This window comes from Corvus kubaryi, unplaced genomic scaffold, assembly GCF_017639235.1.
Source record: "Corvus kubaryi isolate FWS band 111438036 unplaced genomic scaffold, C.kubaryi_AGA036_p1.0 37182, whole genome shotgun sequence".
In the NCBI taxonomy this organism is placed as follows: Eukaryota; Metazoa; Chordata; class Aves; order Passeriformes; family Corvidae; genus Corvus; species Corvus kubaryi.
The window spans coordinates 537,137-554,837 of NW_024581050.1; the positions used below are offsets into that span (position 1 = coordinate 537,137).

General features: G+C 56.6%; 1 protein-coding gene and 1 long non-coding RNA gene across 3 annotated transcripts in view; one reads left to right on the forward strand and one right to left on the reverse strand.

The window, feature by feature from the left end:
- Positions 1-14,732, reverse strand: part of SFXN5 (sideroflexin 5) — an 86,077-nt gene extending 71,345 nt beyond the window's left edge. For both annotated transcript variants that reach the window (XM_042021958.1, XM_042021957.1), the window contains exons 1-2: positions 14,634-14,732; positions 6,869-6,937 (exon numbers count right to left, since the gene is read on the reverse strand). In XM_042021958.1, coding sequence (XP_041877892.1) covers positions 6,869-6,937; positions 14,634-14,690 — 126 coding nt within the window. In that variant the 5' untranslated portion in view covers positions 14,691-14,732. The remainder of the gene's footprint in view (positions 1-6,868; positions 6,938-14,633) is intronic.
- A 215-nt stretch (positions 14,733-14,947) lies between these two features.
- LOC121661593 lies at positions 14,948-17,510 on the forward strand. Its single transcript, XR_006015043.1, has 3 exons — positions 14,948-15,075; positions 15,606-15,715; positions 16,301-17,510. It is a non-coding gene; the product is annotated as an uncharacterized LOC121661593 (long non-coding RNA).
- Positions 17,511-17,701: the final 191 nt, after the last annotated feature.

Genomic DNA, 17,701 nt, shown 5'->3' on the forward strand with positions numbered 1-17,701 from the left:
GTGTCAGCCAGGAACAACCTCGGCAAAAAAACGCTGTATTCTGGGCAAAAACTCCATATTCTGGGCAAAAACCCTTCCATGTTCCGGGCAAAACGCAGGCTCGGGGATTTGTGGTGGTCCAGGCCGGGGTTAGCAGGCCAAGCTCTCAGCCTGTGTCACCACACTCACGTAACAGGTGACACATTTCCCAGTTCCTGCCCTGTTTCTGGGAATGTTGGCTTGGAATCAGTCCCCTCTTAGACCAGCCCATGCCAGCTACGGGCCTGGATGTCCCAGGAAGAGCTGCCCACCACCCTTCTCCCACTTTTCTACACCTCTCACTTGGAACTTAAAACCACAGAATCTCCTGAGCTGGAAGGGCCCACGAGGTTCACCCAAATCCAGCTCCGGGATTCCCAGAGCTGCTCTGGATTTCTCCCACCAGGTGGGGCTTCAGGCCCCTCACAGATTCAGGACCTCCCTGCACTGCCAGCACCTTCATTCCCACCCCAAAAGGGACCAGGCTGGGGAAGGATCTCCAAGAACAGCATTGAAGGTCAACATTAGACCATATTTTAGTGCCGGGTGTGAGCAATTCCTTTTGTTCTATTCCCATTTTATTGGAGCATTGGGAAGTTCAGAGAAGCAGAGCCGTCATTTCCTACAGATGTTGGAGGGTCAAACACGGATTGATGGTGTTCAGAAACCTCCGAAGGCCAGGCAATCCCATTCCACCTCAAACACTGAGCCTCGCTCCAAAAAACAGCAAATTATTTAATATATAAAAGCTTTCATGGCTGGCTCAAAAAAACCCCATCCACACTTGCTGAACCTGCCTTAAAATTTAAACTTAGCTTAAGAAAAAATAACATGGAAGTGGTAGGGTGAATATTTCCTGGAAAGAGGAGATCCCGCATTCTTTCAGAGCATCAATTGTCCCGGATGCTTCCACGGATCAGGGCAGGCACTGGGCATCCTTTTGCATGTCCATCCAACACCCCTGACAGAGAAATGAGTCATTAATTAAGCCAAGTCCTCTTGACACTGGAGAAAAAAGGAGAGTTTTGGAGTGGGGTGGCATTTTCTGGGGTTCCAGAAACATCACCGGGGGAGGTCCTGTTCCTCCACAAGGGTTTAGGGTCTCCCACAGGAGAAACGCTGACCCTGAGAAAGGGGCACAGGGAATGAAATCCAACACTGTGGACACATGGCCAGACTCCTGGGAATTCCTGCAAGACCCCAGGGGCTGTAGCTGGAATGACCAACTCCAGGAAAAGCCACTTCAGGGTGTGGTTGACCACTGGGAATCTGAGAGGAGCTGCAGGGCTGAGAAACAAATTGGATTTTTAGGCTGTTTCAGGCATTTCCAGCCTTCGAGGAGAAGCAATCCCACAAGATCACAACAGGACCTGTGCCTTTGGAGTTATTCCTCAGAGCTCTGGGCCTCAGGCTTGTTCAGAAATTCCTCTCAGGAAAAGCCCTTCCCTAGCAGGACACCAGTGAATGATAATTGTCCGGTGCAGACTGACAACCCCGAGGTGAAAACCCTGCCAGCCGCCTGCCCAGATCCAGGGAAGAGGAGCCTCGCTGCCTCCAGAGCCGGGAAATAACCGGGGAGTGCCAGCAGCACATCCTGGAGAGCCATTTGTGCTCATTGTGGGGACATGTTTTTGTCACCGAAATTACCTACACCGAGTGTCTCGCAAACGCTCTCCCAGAGCAGCGTGTGACTCTGAATGGAGAGCTGCAGCAAGGCATGAATGGGGCCCGTGCTATTTTTTCCCCCCTTCTCTTGAGGAAATCTTAGTAGTTACTATAACAACCCTGGCCAGATCCCATCTTGTTTAGAATGGTAACAAACAGCAAACAGAAGAGCTCGGGCTCGCTTTTAAAATCGCAGCCTCCACGAATTCCCTCCCTCAGCTCCCTGGGGACAGAGGGGAACTTCTGCAGAGAAAGGAGTCCTGCCCCAGCACTGCCAGCGGGGCCTGAGGGTGACAAAAGGGTGGCACAGAAAGTGAACAAAAGTGTTCAGCCGAGTCCAGCAGATCCTTTCACACGGCTCCGAGGCGCTCAGGTACCTTCAGCAAACACCCCCCAAGCCTCCCAATTTAGGGAGAAGACTCGGCTGCCTCCTATTCCTTCTGGAAAAGTCAAGCACGTTCTTTTAACCAGAACCTCCAAAAAAAACCAGGAGCAAACTTTACCACACGCAACAGCTCCAAATGCCAAGCAGCTCTGCTCGCTGGCTTTCAGCACGATGCAGCTCCACTTGATAGCTGATAATGTCTAAGATTGCACTTCAGCTCCTCTTTAACAGCAGAAACGAGGTCTGTCTGCAAGGTTGTGCTACTGTTTCAATATTTATTGTTGCTTGGTTTCTCTGCTGCTGTCTGTGGGATGAAGTGTCACTCGAGATTTTACAGCATCCCTGATTAAAAAAAACCCCACAACCACGTTTTTCCCCAGAGTGTCTCATTCCTTACATACCCCTTTCCTCGGAAAAAACCTCGAGCACTTCTAGTGGTGGCTGCTGGGGTCTCAGCTCTCACAATAGGGTGCCAGACAGACCATCTGCAGCCGGGGATGTTCCTACAGAGCTCAGCCCTGCAGCACCCACCGAGCTCCAGCCTGGGCTCCACCGCTGCAGCCTCAGCCACATCCCCCTGGGGAGGGCTGGGGGCTGCCCCGGGAGGGGCACGGCTGGAAAATGCCAGGTTTGGAATTGCAGCTCAGGAAGGAGCAGGGAATGGGCTGTGGCTGGTCCCTCAGCCTGGGTGTGTGGCTGTGGATGTGCCATCGACAAGGCAGAGCTGGGATGAGCCTCCATCAGTGGGATCTCTGGCATGGTTTGGATCCAAACCCTCCAGCCCTGTGCCAAGCGGTTCCTGGGCACAGATTGGAGTCCCCAGGGGCCGGGACAGCACCTGCAGGGACCTTCTGGAGAGGGAGAGCCTGGAACAAACCCCACCAGCTGCTGCACCCACAGCAGCCCCGATCAGTGTGAGTGATGGAACCACACAATCCCAGAATTGTTGGGGCTGGAAAAGCCCTCTGGGAGTCCAACCATCCCCAGCACTGCCCGGGCCAGCACTGCCCCACCTCCCCAAGTGCCACATCCACAGGGCTTTAAATCCCTCCAGGGATTAAATCCCTCCCCAAGTGCCCTGGGCACTTCCAAGGCCTGAGCACCCTTTCCATGGAGAAATTCCTGCTGCTGTCCACCCTGAGCCTGCCCTGGCCCAGCCTGAGGCCGTTCCCTCTCCTCCTGTCCCTGTTCCCTGCCAGCAGAGCCCGACCCCCCCGGCTGCCCCCTCCTGTCAGGGACTTGTGCAGAGCCACAAGGTCCCCCCATGTCCCCCTTTTCCTCAGGCTGGTGCTCAGGAGGGGAAGGAACAACCCCAGCAGGAAACCACCCCCACCCTGAGCTGATGGCCCCCGCTCCAGCCCCATGACAGCACAGGGACAGCTGAGCAGGGTCCCACCAACACCCCTGGACCTGTGCCAGACCCCTCCACCCAGCCCTGAGCTCTTCCTCTGAGTTGTCACCTTGCCCCCCTCGCTCCAGGGCTGTTTCTGCCTGGCAGCTCCGTGCCTCGTCTCCTCTTGGATCCCAACGGTGCCTGCACATGGCTGGGAGCAGCCTCCAGAACCCCATCTGTGCCATACAGACCGGAGCGAAGCCACTCTGCCAGGAGCACGACACATTCCTGCCTCAGAACCCACACACAGCGAGGCCAGGGCTCGCTGGGGGCCTGGGAGGGGATCCACGGACGGGCCAGGGCACAGGGGATGGTTTGTGTCTCACTCTGGGCTCACACTGGCGTTTTGGGGCCGCTGATCTCTGTGTGCCCTGAGCTCCACCGGCTCCACCTTCAGCCCAGCCATGACTTGGTGCCACATGCCCCAACCCAAGGGTCCCGTGGCCACCAGCAGCACCAGCTCCCCGAGGGCGTGGCGATCCAGCTGTGCCCTCCACCAGCCACGGCCCGGCTCGGGGTTTGGTCTCCCTGCTCCCCGGGATGACACACACGGCAGACTTGACTCCAGCTGGCCCCATTGTATTGGATCCACAGTGACAGACAACAGGAGCCAGAAACTTTTTGTTCGAGTGGAGCCAGCAGATGTGACACTGAATAAACACAGACAGTCAATCTGCTGAGTAAGAAGGTATCGTTCATATAAATAACATACATCTAATCCTGCTTCCATTTTAAACCCAAATATGGGAGTGCAAGATGCTCTGCAGATCCAGCCTTCGAACAATGAGATAAAGCAAAAGCAGATAACAGGCAGCCCCTTCGGAGCTCTCTTCAGGTCTGATTTCACTTTGGCTTGGAATTATTATCAGGAAGAGCTTCCCACAGAGTGTTAACAGGGTGGCCAGGCTAACGTCAGATGGGATAAGTTCACCTCATCAAAATATCTGCTGCTCCCCATGGACCTTAATTACAGAGCAATTAAAAGTATTACTCCGATCATTTGAACCTCCCACATCTCCCAGCCAGGCCCTGCCCCATCGAGGGGCCTCTGGTGGTCTGGGGGACAGGACAGGGTGACCCTGCAATGACACATTTCCCACTTATCGCAGAAGTTTGCAAATCTGCAGCTGTCAAGACATGATTTGATTAGAGAGGCAGTAATGAGACGAATTAGCACCCACCAAGCCTCCTCTTCAGAGGTGGCTGCAGCACTGGCACGAGGTCGGGGCCGTGTTCCAGCTCCTCTGCCCTCAGAAGGCAGCACAAGCTGGTGCTGAGTGTGATGGGATAATTGTTCCCCCGGCAGATAAAAGCACAGGTACAACAGAACCCCGTGCTCAGGGGAATCCCCCGAGGGTTTCCTCCTCAAGAACCTCTAAAACACAAGGAAGTTTCTAATTGCGTTAAGAACCTGCTTTATTGAAAAATAAATGAGTAAGGGAAGAGTGTCACTGAGACTGATGATCCTCCCCATCACTCAATTCCCCCCTCGGTGGGCTCCCTCCAGCCCTCCCCACGACACAGGCAGCAGCAGGATGCGATGATGGAGCACACAGCCACCAGGAAAGGGTGGAGAGAAATTAAGTATTATCACATTTCCCAGCATTTTCCATGGGATTAACCTCCATTCCCATTAGACACTCATTTATCTACTCTTTTGCTCCGTTTGCCAATGAGCTCCTCCAAGACAAACAGGGATTTGTTTGTTCCCTGGGAGCCCCGGGCCTGGGAGATGCAGCCATCTGTCAGTGGGAAGGAGCTCCCTGCACATGCCTGTGGCTCAGCAAACCTCCCTAGGTTTTCATTTGCCCCCTCAATTATCCAAGGAAAGCAAAAAACTTTTGAGTTCCACGTCTGCGCACCCCAATTATCGCAAAGCGGAGATCAGACGCACAGAGCAGAGCAAGCAAAACAAACAAAAAGCAGATTTTGTGCCCCAAAAAGTGACCCAGGCTTTGGCAAGAGACTTCTCCAGGGAGAGGGAACTCATGGGGACATCACCAAAGATGCTGCAGGTCTGCTGAGGCCCCCCTGCCATGGAATTCAAACTCCCAAAGGAAATGACAGAGGGCATTTCCCTCCTTGGAAAGCCCCCAAGCCATTCCTGAAGACCCTGAAGTTCAGCCCCCAGTGATGGACACCAAACCTCCCCACTTTGCTGAGGTTCACTTTGGAACCCAAAACTGCTCGATTTTGACCCAGGATAAAACTGGGACACTCAGGCTTTGCTCCTTTTTTCCCCCTGGGTTCCACCTTCTTTAAGGAACCTCATCAAAAGCTGTCTGGAAAAATGAAGTTACAGCAGCTGATCCCTCTGAATCCACACCCTTTCCAACCCCCCAGAGACCTGGAAAGGTCTGGAAAGGTGACCACGGGAAGGTGGAAAATTGTGTGGTTGAGCCAGAGGTCACCCAGGGGGTTCAGAGCAGGAACTGAGCTCAGAGCTCGCCCGGGAGTCCAAACTCCCTCTGCATTCCACAGAGGGCAGAGCAGGAAAATTCCCCCCAGGGGCAGAAGAGATTCAGCCCTTAAAAAGTGCTGGGAAGGGTTTGGAGCCCCAGGAAAAGCTGAGGGAGCAGGGAAAGGGGCTCAGGCTGGAGAAAATGAGGATCCAGAGGGATCTTTTCCCTCTCTGGAATTCCCTGGCAGGAGGGGGCAGCCGGGGGGGCTGGGGGTCGGGCTCTGCTCCCAGGGAACAGGGACAGGAGGAGAGGGAACGGCCTCAGGCTGGGCCAGGGGAGGGGCAGGGTGGATATTGGGGAAAAAGATAAAATAAAAAGGAAAAAGCAGCTGCCCTTCACTGAAAATCCAAAGTTTTCTGGCCAAAGGGCAGAATTCCAGACCAGGAGTAGAACTCTTCCTTCCCAAGGATTCCCCATCACCCTCAAGCAGTATCTGATGGCAGCAAAGAGCTGCATTAAAGCTGGACAACCCTAAGTGGAAATAAAGGAGCAGGAACCCCAAATCCTGTTACAAACAGGGCAATAACTGAAATATAAAAGAAATCTCCTTGAGTGCAGCCCCTACAGAACTGCACCACAAACCCACCCAGATCACTCCTCATGGAATTAAAATTCACTCTCATCCCCTCACCTGCATTTTTGCCATGAACCCCTGTAGGAATTTCCCTGCTGAGAAGACCAAATCACTGGCAGCTTTGCCAAAAACCAGTTCAGGGCCTCCCCAGTGAGCAGAGGGAGCCGGGGGTGTGGATCCACAGGTGCCCGATGCAAAGCAGGTTTGTGTTCCAGACTGAACAGCGCTCGCTTGGGCAATCAGGCACCTGTGAGACACAAACCCACTGCAGAGCCGGGTTCATCCCTTCTGCTGCTCTCAGCAGAGATTGGTTTTAATCTCCAGCTGTCTAATAAACAGCCCTGTCCAAAGCAGAGGTGTGCACACATTACCTCAGTCACAAAGAGAGTGCGGGGGTCGATGATGTCCAAGAAGTGCCTGAATCTGCCATAAAATGAAGTCTGGAAAAAAGGAGACACAAAAGAAACAAACCTGGTCAGTGAGAAATCGCCTTTCAAGGTTTATCTCCTTTGCAGAATGAAGTAGCAACTAGAAATAAATAATATAGGAGGTGTTTACTGATGTTCTGGGATAGGAAATCTGGAGGGCAGAGATGAGGACCTGGACCCTGCCAGCGGGACACCAATCAGATTCTTTAACAAAGAGATGCCACCAAATACCCTTTACTTTTTCCCCAAAAAATTAAATATTGCCTGTGGGACTCCTGGGAGATGCCTGAGGCCACAAAAACCCCAAAGTGCAGCTCCAGAGCTCCCAAGGCTGCAATTCCCACCCTGCAGTGCCTCTGACACGATCCCTGTGCTGCTCACCCTCCCTCCTGCCAGCAGCTCTGAGCACCAGCACAGCCACAGGGGCATCACGGATTTTGGGGATAGACCAGGAGGAGGTGAGGGGTTGTGGACATCCCACCCCTGGCAGTGTCCCAGGCCAGGCTGGACACTGGGGCTTGGAGCACCCTGGGACAGTGGGAGGTGTCCCTGCCATGGCAGGGCTGGCACTGGAGGGGCTTCCAGGTCCCTTCCCAGCCAAAGCACTCCAGGATTCCCTGGATGCCTCCTTTTGCTCCCAGCAGAAGCCTCCTCAGCAGCTTTGGGATGGTGTTATCCCTACACAAATACCTCCAGCTTGGGTTTTTCCCAATGTGCCGCTAAGAACGAGCCCAGCCAGACCAGGCTGCTCAGGGCTCCACCCAAGCTGGCCCTGAGCACTTCCAGAACTGGGAAAAGAGTCTGGAGGAAGGGGAAGGGATCTGTGAAACAGGAGGGGAAGTTCATGGCAGCTCCAGAGGAAAGGAGAGAAGGAGACTGAGCACTCAGACAGTGAGAATAAAAACATCAGTGGAGTTTGTACCAACCCCAAGCACCAGACCATGGAACACTGAGGGATTGGGAGCCCTTGGGGTACACGGACATCCTCACCCAACCTCAGCCTGCACTCCACGATCCAGAGGCAGGTGCTGCCAGACCCTCAGGCCAGGTGGACACAGGGCAGCCCCGTCCAGCGGCCCCTCTCTGTCCGGTGGCTTCTCCACAGAAGCCACACAGAGCCCAGTGGGACGTGGATCAGGGCCATGGCCACCCCGGAGCTCTAGGATCCTGGGAGCCCTTTATCCCGGGAGCTCTCCATCCGCACGTGGCCCATCTCCTGCAGGCTCGTTCTGCAGGAACGGGCTATAAATAAAGGCCTGGAGTGTGGATGGAGCCGCGGGAGCAGCGCTTAATCACTGCTGGCACCGCTTCCCAGAACGTGCTGCTGCTGCTCCCCTGCTCCTCCGGGAACCCTGCCCCCCATTCCAGCAGAAATCCCTCTCCAGGGGCCCTGCCCAGACACTGCTGACCACCTCACTGCAGCATCCATCCCCACAAAACTCTGCTATTTTTCCACGTTCTGCACTAAAAAAAGACCCCCCCCAATGGAACAAACCAGCTCCACACAACTCCAGGAAAAAGCACAGCGGTTTTTAATTAGCATGGATTTAATTAACACTAATTCTGGTACTTTCGAGCGGTTTTGAGCTTGACATTTTGCTACCTCCCTTTTGTTTTGGGTTTGAGGATCCCTGCAGATGCCACCACCCTCCCCAGCACCGCTGTCCAACCCTTCCCAGGGGTGCAGGGGGCCGTGAGCAATTCCTGACTCACCCCATCCACCCCTCAGCCATCCCACGGAGCAGCAGCCCCGTCCCACCGCTCATCCCACAGCACCACCAGCAACCCAGAGCCGTTGGAATGACTGCCTCCAACAACAGCAGGGCGGGGGGACTTCAAATCTGAGTGGCCTCGACTTCCCCACTGCCTTTATCGTTGAGACACAGTGAGAAATGCAATAATAAATAGAATTAAATGGAATTAAATGGAACATCAGTGTTTTACACCCACTTGGCCAAGGAGTAAATGACAAGGGAGGGGGAAGGAGACCTCAGGTTCAAAGGGGCAGGGTATAAACGTCATTCAGAATTACCAATTCCCATTTCCCAAGCTGCCCAGGCCCTCGGGGAGCCGGTCCCGTATCCCAGGGCTGGGGTTTGGCTGGCACTGAGCTCCTGCCCTGCTCCTGCCTGGCCAAGCTCAGCAAGGCCGAGCACAGGACAGGTCTGAGCAGCTCAGATCCACCCTGATGTTATCCCATTCCCACGTTCCCTGCTCCTCTCCTGCCCAGTGCTGGGGCTGACTCAGCCCTGGTGCTCAGCTGGGGAGCTGAGAGTGCCCCAAATCCTTAAATCATGGAATGTTTGGGATGGAAGGGACCTTAAAGCCCATCCAGTGCCACCCCTGCCATGGCAGGGACACCTCCCACTGTCCCAGGTGGATCCAAGCCCCAGTGTCCAGCCTGGCCTTGGGCACTGCCAGGGATCCAGGGGCAGCCCCAGTGGCTCTGGACACCTTGGACCAGTGCAGGAAGCAATGAGGGATTTGTTTCGAGGTGGTGCTGCCTGAACTCGTCCATTCTGTGGTCAGAGAACACCAAAACCATCAGGGAATCTGAGCCTGGACAGGTTTTCCCTGGTTTTGTTAAACTCCGATGAGTCAGGGCTTCATTTCCCCACACCCAGAGCTCTGTGGGCACCCATCAGACAGAGCCAGCTCCAAACCCAGAGCCACGAGGGCTCCCTGGGGCTCCACCTCAGCACCCTCCCTGCACACCCCACTGCTCCCTCCCCCTGCAGTGCCCTCACCACCACTGTCCAGCTCCTGACCATAAAATGTCCTCTGTTTTCCTGCACCCCAGCCGTGGGACTCTGTGCTCCCCCCTTTCAGATGATGTGGGAAGCTGCCTCACTGCTTGGCTCCCCACCCTCCATCCAGGTCATTCCCTGCTTCCCAGGTTTATTCTCCTGACTAGAAGCCAAACTAATATTTGTAATTCAAGATTGGTTTTCACAGAGCTGCAGGCAAAACAAAAGGTGAAAAAAGAAACCCAGCAATTCCCAGTAATTCAGAAACTTGGGGGAATTCTTCCCTGGGAGGGTGGGGAGGGGCTGGGCTGGAATTGCCAGAGCAGCTGGGGCTGCCCCTGGATCCCTGGCAGTGCCCAAGGCCAGGCTGGACACTGGGGCTGGGAGAAGCCTGGGATGGATCCATGGCAGGGGTGGCACTGGGTGGGCTTTAAGGTCCCTTCCCGCCCAAACCAGTCCAGGATTCCATGACCCAGCAACCCAAAAGCTGTCAGGAGATGGAAATGGGAGGGGAGGATCTGGCCCCTGGACACAGGAACAGCTCGGTGCCCTCACTGTCAACCCAGCCCTGATTTCCCTGAGCAGGGGGAATGGATCCAGCCCTGCTCTCACCCTCGTGCCAGGCACGGAGCCTGTGAGGTGCCCACGAGTCTGACCTTCCGCTCCCAAATATCCATCCCTGGGCTTCTTCCCCCTTTAATTCCTGGAACAGCTGCTGGAGTAAACTGGGAGCAAACCGAACAACACAGATTTCCTGTGATTAATCGGGGCTATTTTGGGACCACTTCTCAGCAGCCTGCAAGCACGAGGAAGTGGCTGGGAATATTAATTCCCTTTCCAGGGCACAGCAGCTCGGGAGCATCGAGGATCCAGGATCCAGGCCGTGAAGGACCAGCTGATCCAAGAACCACAAGGAAGCGACTCCTGGCAGGTTCCAGGGATTTGAGAGCAGGGAAGAGGCCGTCAGCGAGGTGTTAATCACCTTCAGGAGGGAGAGGATTCCAAGGAGCCTGTGCTGGGCAGGCCTGGGAAGAGCAGGAGGTACCGATACCTTCACCGCTTTAATTACAGCCGGATTTTAAACAGCATTTAATTAAACTAGAGCAAAAAGCATGCAGGCTTGGGGTGGGGTTGAGCTCAAAACCAGGCTCATGTCAGCTTTAAATTAATTAGGAGGGATTTAAGCTAACCCAAACAAAACTGAGACAATTGAAGCCATTGAGCAGTGGGACTGTGACGAGGCGCAGCCAGGTTTGTGTCATTTGTGGACTTCTTGCCCAGCCCACAGCAAGTTTAGGCTCAAACTGTGGATTCTCAGCCCTTTGATGTCCTTGATTTGGTTTTCTAACGTTAAAGAGCCAAGACTCTGATGGGAGAAGCTCCTGCAGCTCAGAGCCATCAGCAGGGGCAGGGCCAGGTGTGCCCTGGGAGGGGGCACAGCCAGGACACGGCACAGGGACCTCTCATGGACAGGAGCTGGGGCTGACAGCTCAGCATGAGCCACAAGCACACAAATTCCCCTTAAAGTCCAGTCCTGGGTGAGGGAGATGGGGAAAAGCCAGGGAACAGCAGAAGGATGTGGAGCTGCTGGAGAGAGCCCAGAGGAGGCCCCGGAGCTGCTCCAGGCCTGGAGCCCCTCTGCTCTGGAGGCAGCTGGGAGAGCTGGGAATGTTCCCCTGGAGAAGGGAAGGAGCCAGGGAGAGCTGCGAGCCCCTTGCAGGGCCTAAAGGGGCTCCAGGAGAGCTGCAGAGGGACTGGGGCCAAGGCCTGGAGGGCCAGGAGGCAGGGAATGGCTTCCCAGTGGGAAAGGGGAGCTTGGGCTGGGATGTTGGGAAGGAATTGCTGGCTGGGAGGGTGGGGAGGGGCTGGGCTGGAATTGCCAGAGCAGCTGGGGCTGCCCCTGGATCCCTGGCAGTGCCCAAGGCCAGTCTGGACACTGGGGCTTGGAGCAGCCTGGGATGGTGGGAGGTGTCCCTGCCCTTGGCACGGGTGGGGCTGGATGGGATTTAACATCCAATCCAACCCAGACCAGGCTGGGATTCCATGATCCTTCTGCACCCTGTTAAGACAATCCCTCCTCCATAAGGACATCCCTTTAGGAGAGAGGAGTTTCATCCCGTTTATCAAAGGGAACAATTAACCTCACACTGAGGCATCTCCTGATCTCCGGCATCTTTCATTGCAAGGTGATCTTGGACATGGAATCCTGAAATGGTTTGGGTGGGAAGGGACCTGAAAGCTCATCCAGTGCCACCCCTGCCATGGGCAGGGACACCTCCCACTGCATTTTGCTCAGGATAAATGTCTGGGCCCCAGGCACCGACCCCAGAGCACTGGGAGCACACAGTGGGCTCTGGCAGAGGCAGCACTCAGCAAATCCTCAAAGGAAAAGGAATTAAAATACAGAAATAAAGAAGGGAAAAAAGAAAAAAAAGGAGTATTTCTAACAAATTAGCCCTACTTATCAGAAAATTAAGTCCTTATCACACATTCTCAAGCCCAACGTCCTCATTTCTTCTCTCACCTAAAAATAGCCCCGTTTCCCCTGGGAGCCGGAGCCTTTCCGGCAGGGAGCTGGGAAAAGGTGACTCGACAGAACATCGCCTGGAGAGGAGGGAAAACGAGGGAGCTGCAGAGGCAGGGAAGGGGATTTCATAACCCCAGAGGTACCCCGGGCCGGGCCTGTCCCTCCTGCCATCCCCAATTCTGCCCGGCGCTCCTGGAGCTCCGGCTCACGGCGGGAAGGGAATTCCGCTCTGAACCAAACCCCCGGAGCCGGCTCTGCTCCCAAGGCTTTTGTTCCCAGCACAGAACTTGTCCTGTGTCTGTCCCAGCCCCGCTTCCAGGCCAGTGTCCCTTTGCACAGCCCCAGAGCTGCTCCCAGCCAGCGCTTCCCAGGAAAGCGGAGCGCTGGCAGCCCACAGGGACAGGGCCGGAATTTCAACCACCCCGGCTCACTGATCCTGCCCAAAACAACGAGGTGTCTCCGTCAGCTGAAGCTGAGGTCTCACAAACAGATAAAAACCTGGAAAGGCCCTGGAAAGAACAGGCAAAGGCAGGGAGGTGTGGGGAAAGCAGAAGCACCTGGTAGGGAAGGGCTGGGGAATCTCTGATCCCTCAGGGATGCGCTGGGGTTCCTCTCCAGCACTGGAGTTTGGAAGGAAACACCAAGGTCAAGGTGGGGGAAATGAAGACCAGGAGGAGCATGAGCCAGGGATGGAGGAGCTGGGCTCTCCCAGGCCGTGGTGGCAGCAGGAATGTGGGTGCTGCTGCATCCTGAACGGAGCAGAGCCAACACAGGATCCAGCCAGGAGCCATAACCCTTGGAAACCCCCTTGCTCTGTGACCCCACAACGCTGTCAGCTTCCAGACTGGGATGTCCAACCTTGGGCAGAGGGAGCAGGAGAAAACAGGGAATTTGGGATGAAGCCAGCAGGACAGCAGCACCACTGCTGCTCCCAGAAAATTTACAGGAAAGGGGTAAAACCCCTAGAGCAGAGAAGGGAGTGATTTGCCATGCTCAGAGCGGCCTTCTGGAAAAGCATTCCCAAGGAGTCCCTTCCCAAGGGCCCTTCCCCCAGTGGGTGACCCTCACTCCGGGCCCAGCCCATGTCCCGGGAGCAGCAGCCAGGAGCAGCCTCCCCACTGCTCCGGCCAGGAACATCCTGCCACAGCCCCTGGAACGTTTCCTCCGTGCTGCCACAAGTGACAGTCGCTCCTTAATGAACAGAACGCACCGATTCTGTGCCTGACGCGCTGCCAAGTGTGCCTGGAATCATCTGTGTCTAGAAGGGAGAAGCGTCTCCTCCTCCTCCTCCTCTCCTGATTACAAAGCTCCCTGTCTCCCCAGCCGGAGCATCCCTCCCATTCCCGAGGAGTCACCCCCTCCCCGTCACCCCGAGGATGTGCCCTGGCACCTCCTGCACTGATGGGGTGGGCTTGGAAGGGACCTTAGAGCCCTTCCCATTCCTCAGGGCAGGGACACCTCCACTGTCCCAGGCTGCTCCAAGCCCTGCAGGGATTTGGGGTGTGGGAAGAGGCAGGAGATCCACCATGGAATGGCCCCCATGGGAAACCCACAGCTCATCCCAAAGGGCTGCTTGGGTCAAGCCAAGCACAGGTGTCGAGGCAGACGGGGGCTGAGTAGGGATCCTGGATTCTTGTGGAGAGCGGGAATGGTCTCCCTGGGCATTGTCCCACTGCTGGGACACACTCACAGGGCCAAGCTAAGCAGCAGCTTCTCCAGGGAGTCCTGCCCAGCTCCAGAGGGACTGAAGGAGGTCTGATGAGCTTTTTTATCAGCCTGAATGGTTCCACAAGCACCACAAGGTCTCTGATCATCCACACTGGGTGGTGGCAGCAGGGACGAGCTCTGTCCCTGCACCTGCTCACCTGGGGACAGGTGTGTGACCCGACCGTGGGCTACGCTCCCCACCCCCAGGTGTCGGGTACAGCGGAGACAAGGATGTCCTGATCTGTCACACTCTCCTCCTACACCTCGGCCTGGGTGGCCACAACTCAGCCCTCCATCCATGGGCTGCCCGGGCAGAGCCCATTCCCTCGCAGCATCCCCCCGGAGCAAGGACAAGCCCGCGCCATGCGACACCGGGACCCTGCCCGTCCCCGCTGCCCCGGGGGGCACCCGCGGGGCTCGAACCCGCGACCCCCGCTCCCCCCGCCCGCCGCGCTGCGCCCCGCGCCACAGGGGCGCGCCGGGACGCGCCAGTGCCCGCCCGCCGCGGACAGGGGGCGGTGGCTCTGAGTGACAGCTCGGACGGCCAATGGCGCGGGGGCTGCGGACCAATCAGCGCGCCGCACCGCGGGAGGGGCGGGGCGAAGCGGAGCGGGGAGCGGGGGGCTCCTCTCCCGGGGTGGGGGGGGGCGATGCCGCGCGCCGGGCAGGGAAAGCTCCCGCCGCCGCTCCCGGTGCCCCCCCCGCCGCCTCCCGCCGCCGGCCGTACCTGCTCGAAGCGGGGCTTCCCCAGCTGGAACGGAGGATAGTCCGCCGGCTCCGCCATCCCGCAAGCGCCACTTTAAACAGCCTCCCCCGCCGCCGGCCCCGCCCCCCGGCCGGCCCCGCCCCCCGGCCGGCCCCGCCCCCCGGCCGGCCCCGCGCTGATTGGCTGCGGCCAACCGCAGCTGCCGCGGGGCACGCCGGGACATGGAGTCCCCCGGCCACTGCCGGGGGCGGGGCCGCGCCGTACCTGCCAGCCAATGGGGAGGGCGGGGCCGCGCGGGGCACCATGGGAAATGTAGTCCCGCCGGGGGCGTGGGAAGCTGCGGGAGCGAGCGGGGGAAAGGCGGAATGCGCAGAGTGAGGGGGGGCCCTGGTGACCGTGACATGGAAAGAAGAGTTCTGCCTTAGCCGTGCAATGGATTGAGCACATAAAAAGGCACGGAAAGGTGTGAGCCCAAAAAGTTCTGAAAAACTACCCCAAATATGATTAAATTTTCATCTCTACGACATCTATGACAAGAAGGTCATGGAGGGGCTGGAGCGTGTCCAGGGAAGGGAACGGGGCTGGGAAGGGGCTGGAGAATTCCTGAGGGAGCTGGGAAGGGGCTCAGGCTGGAGCAAAGGAGGCTCAGGGGGACCTTGTGGCTCTGCACAAGTCCCTGACAGGAGGGGGCAGCCGGGGGGGTCGGGCTCTGCTGGCAGGGAACAGGGACAGGAGGAGAGGGAACGGCCTCAGGCTGGGCCAGGGCAGGCTCAGGGTGGATACTGGGAATATTCCTTCCTGGAAAGGGCTGTCCAGCCCTGGCAGGGGTGGAGTGCCCAACCCTGGAGGGATTTCAAAGCCGTGTGGATGTGGCACTTGGGGACACGGGGCAGTGGTGGCCCTGGCAGTGCTGGGGATGGTTGAACTCCATGGTCTCGAAGTTCTTTCCCAACCCCACCAGTTCCATGATTCTGTTTCCCTGTGGAAATGCAGATCCCTGCTTTGATGGCAGCCCCACCGTCACCACTGACCTTTGGAGCAGCTGATTACAAATCCAGAACGGGGACCTGGCTGTGATAACGATTTGTGGAGATAAAGCCAAGGTCGTGCGGGGCTGGGGGCACCGGGGGGCACACGGAGCCATCTCCGGAATTCTCTTCCCCAGATTAGTGGGATAAGAAGTGTCTGGACCTTCAAATGCCGGCGAAATTGTTTGGAGGATTAGGATCAATTCTCCGAGGAAGAGCACAGGGACAGCAAACAGAGGGACATGCGGATGGAGCAGGGAGGGAACAGGGAAGGGTTGGTGGAGGAGAAGCAAAGGCAGCGGGTGACAGAGCAGAGCAGGAGCAGGATTTCCATCTAAGGAGGGATTAAAAAATACACCTGAAAAGAAAATCCCTTATTTTTGCTCTCCAGGGAAAACTGTGGCCATCCCATTTTGCTGTGGGGGTGCTGCTGCTCTGCCTGCTGGATGCAGAGCTGATCATTTCCTGTTTTCTTCCCACCTGCAAAAGCAATTTCTGATTTTAGGCTAATTCACCCTGATCCCGTTCAGTGAATCCCAAATCTCCTGCAGCTCCTGGTGGAAAAGGGATGGAAAAGGGGCTCTGGCCTTGTCTGAAGGGCGAAAAGTGGAACAGAAAAGAGCAGGGAAATGGTGTTTTATCATATTTGTTTTTCCTCAGAGGTATTGCTGAAATCGAGCTGTTCCTGCTGCCTGGGGGTGACAGCAGCAGCACCACCTCTCCTGCTGCACTGGAAATCCCAGCTGTGGCCGGGGACAGGGCCATGAGGAGCCAGGATCCGGTCTGGGAGCGCATCCTGCCCCTGGAGTGCTCCCACCACGTCCCTGCCGTCCCTGGGAGTTCGGGGTTTGCTGGCTGTGACTCGAGGTGGCTCCAGCCTCCCCTGGCCCCACAGCCCCGCAGGAATGACCCCGGAGCTCTGGGGTCAGCCTTTATCCCAAACCCGGCCTTCGCTCGGGGTCGGTTCCTTCTCCCCAGCTCTGTCTCAAAAGGTAAAATAAAACCATAAATATAAACGAGCACTGACAAAAGCTCTTGGAGGCCACTCCCCCCCCCCCAAAGGTTCCATCCCGCGCTTCCCAAGGCGGGAGATCGCCATGAATATGGATGCTCCCCCAAATCCCTGTCTCACAGGGAAACCCCCTCCCTCCCTGCAGCCCGAGCCAGATAATTGATCCAGTCCCCAGTGTTGACACACGAAATGTTGTGTAACAACAGAGGGGAGAGAATCTGTTTATCTCGAACCACATTTGGAGTGACATAAGACTATCACTTTTTTGGTTAAATACCAGAAAGAATATCAATTCTTTGGCTGATATCAATCCCACCAGATCCATCCCGACTGACAACTTGGGTTTCCCTGGTTTGGGGAAGGAGGGGGGGTTGCTTCCCCACTCAAAAATGATGTTTCTTTCCAAGTTTTTGGGGGGGAGGGGGAACCAAACCCCCCCAGACATGGTGTGGGCTCGTCTAGAAACTGGGAGTGCTGGGTTTGGGTAGGGGGGCTCCAGGGGTGGCTCCTGTGAGGAGATCCTGGAGGCTGCGACCCCATGGGAAGCCCCTGAAGGAGGTGTGACCCCATGGGAAGCCCATGCTGGAGCAGGGTCCTGGCAGGACTCAAGACCTGCTGGGGGCCCCAAACTGGAGCCATTCCTGAAGAACTGCAGCCCAAGGGAAGGACTCAAACGGGAGAAGTTCCTGGAGGATTTGTCTCCCGTGGGAGGGACCCCAGGAGCAGGGGCAGAGAGTGAGGAGTCCGACCTCTGCGGAGGAAGGGGCAGCAGAGGCGATGTGTGCTGGGCCAACCACAGCCCCATCCCCTGGCAGAAAATGTGGAAGTGAAGCTGAGCCTGGGAAGAAAGGAGGGGCGGGGGGGAAAAGACTTAAGATTTGGGTTTATTTCTCATTGCCCTACTCTGATTTGAGTGGCAATAAATTAAACTGATTTCCTCAATCTCTTTTGCCCGTGACAGTCACTGGTGAGTTCTGGGGGATCTCTCCCTGCCCTTATCCCCAGATGAGCTTTTTGGTGTATTTTCTCTCCCTGCCCAGCTGAGGAGG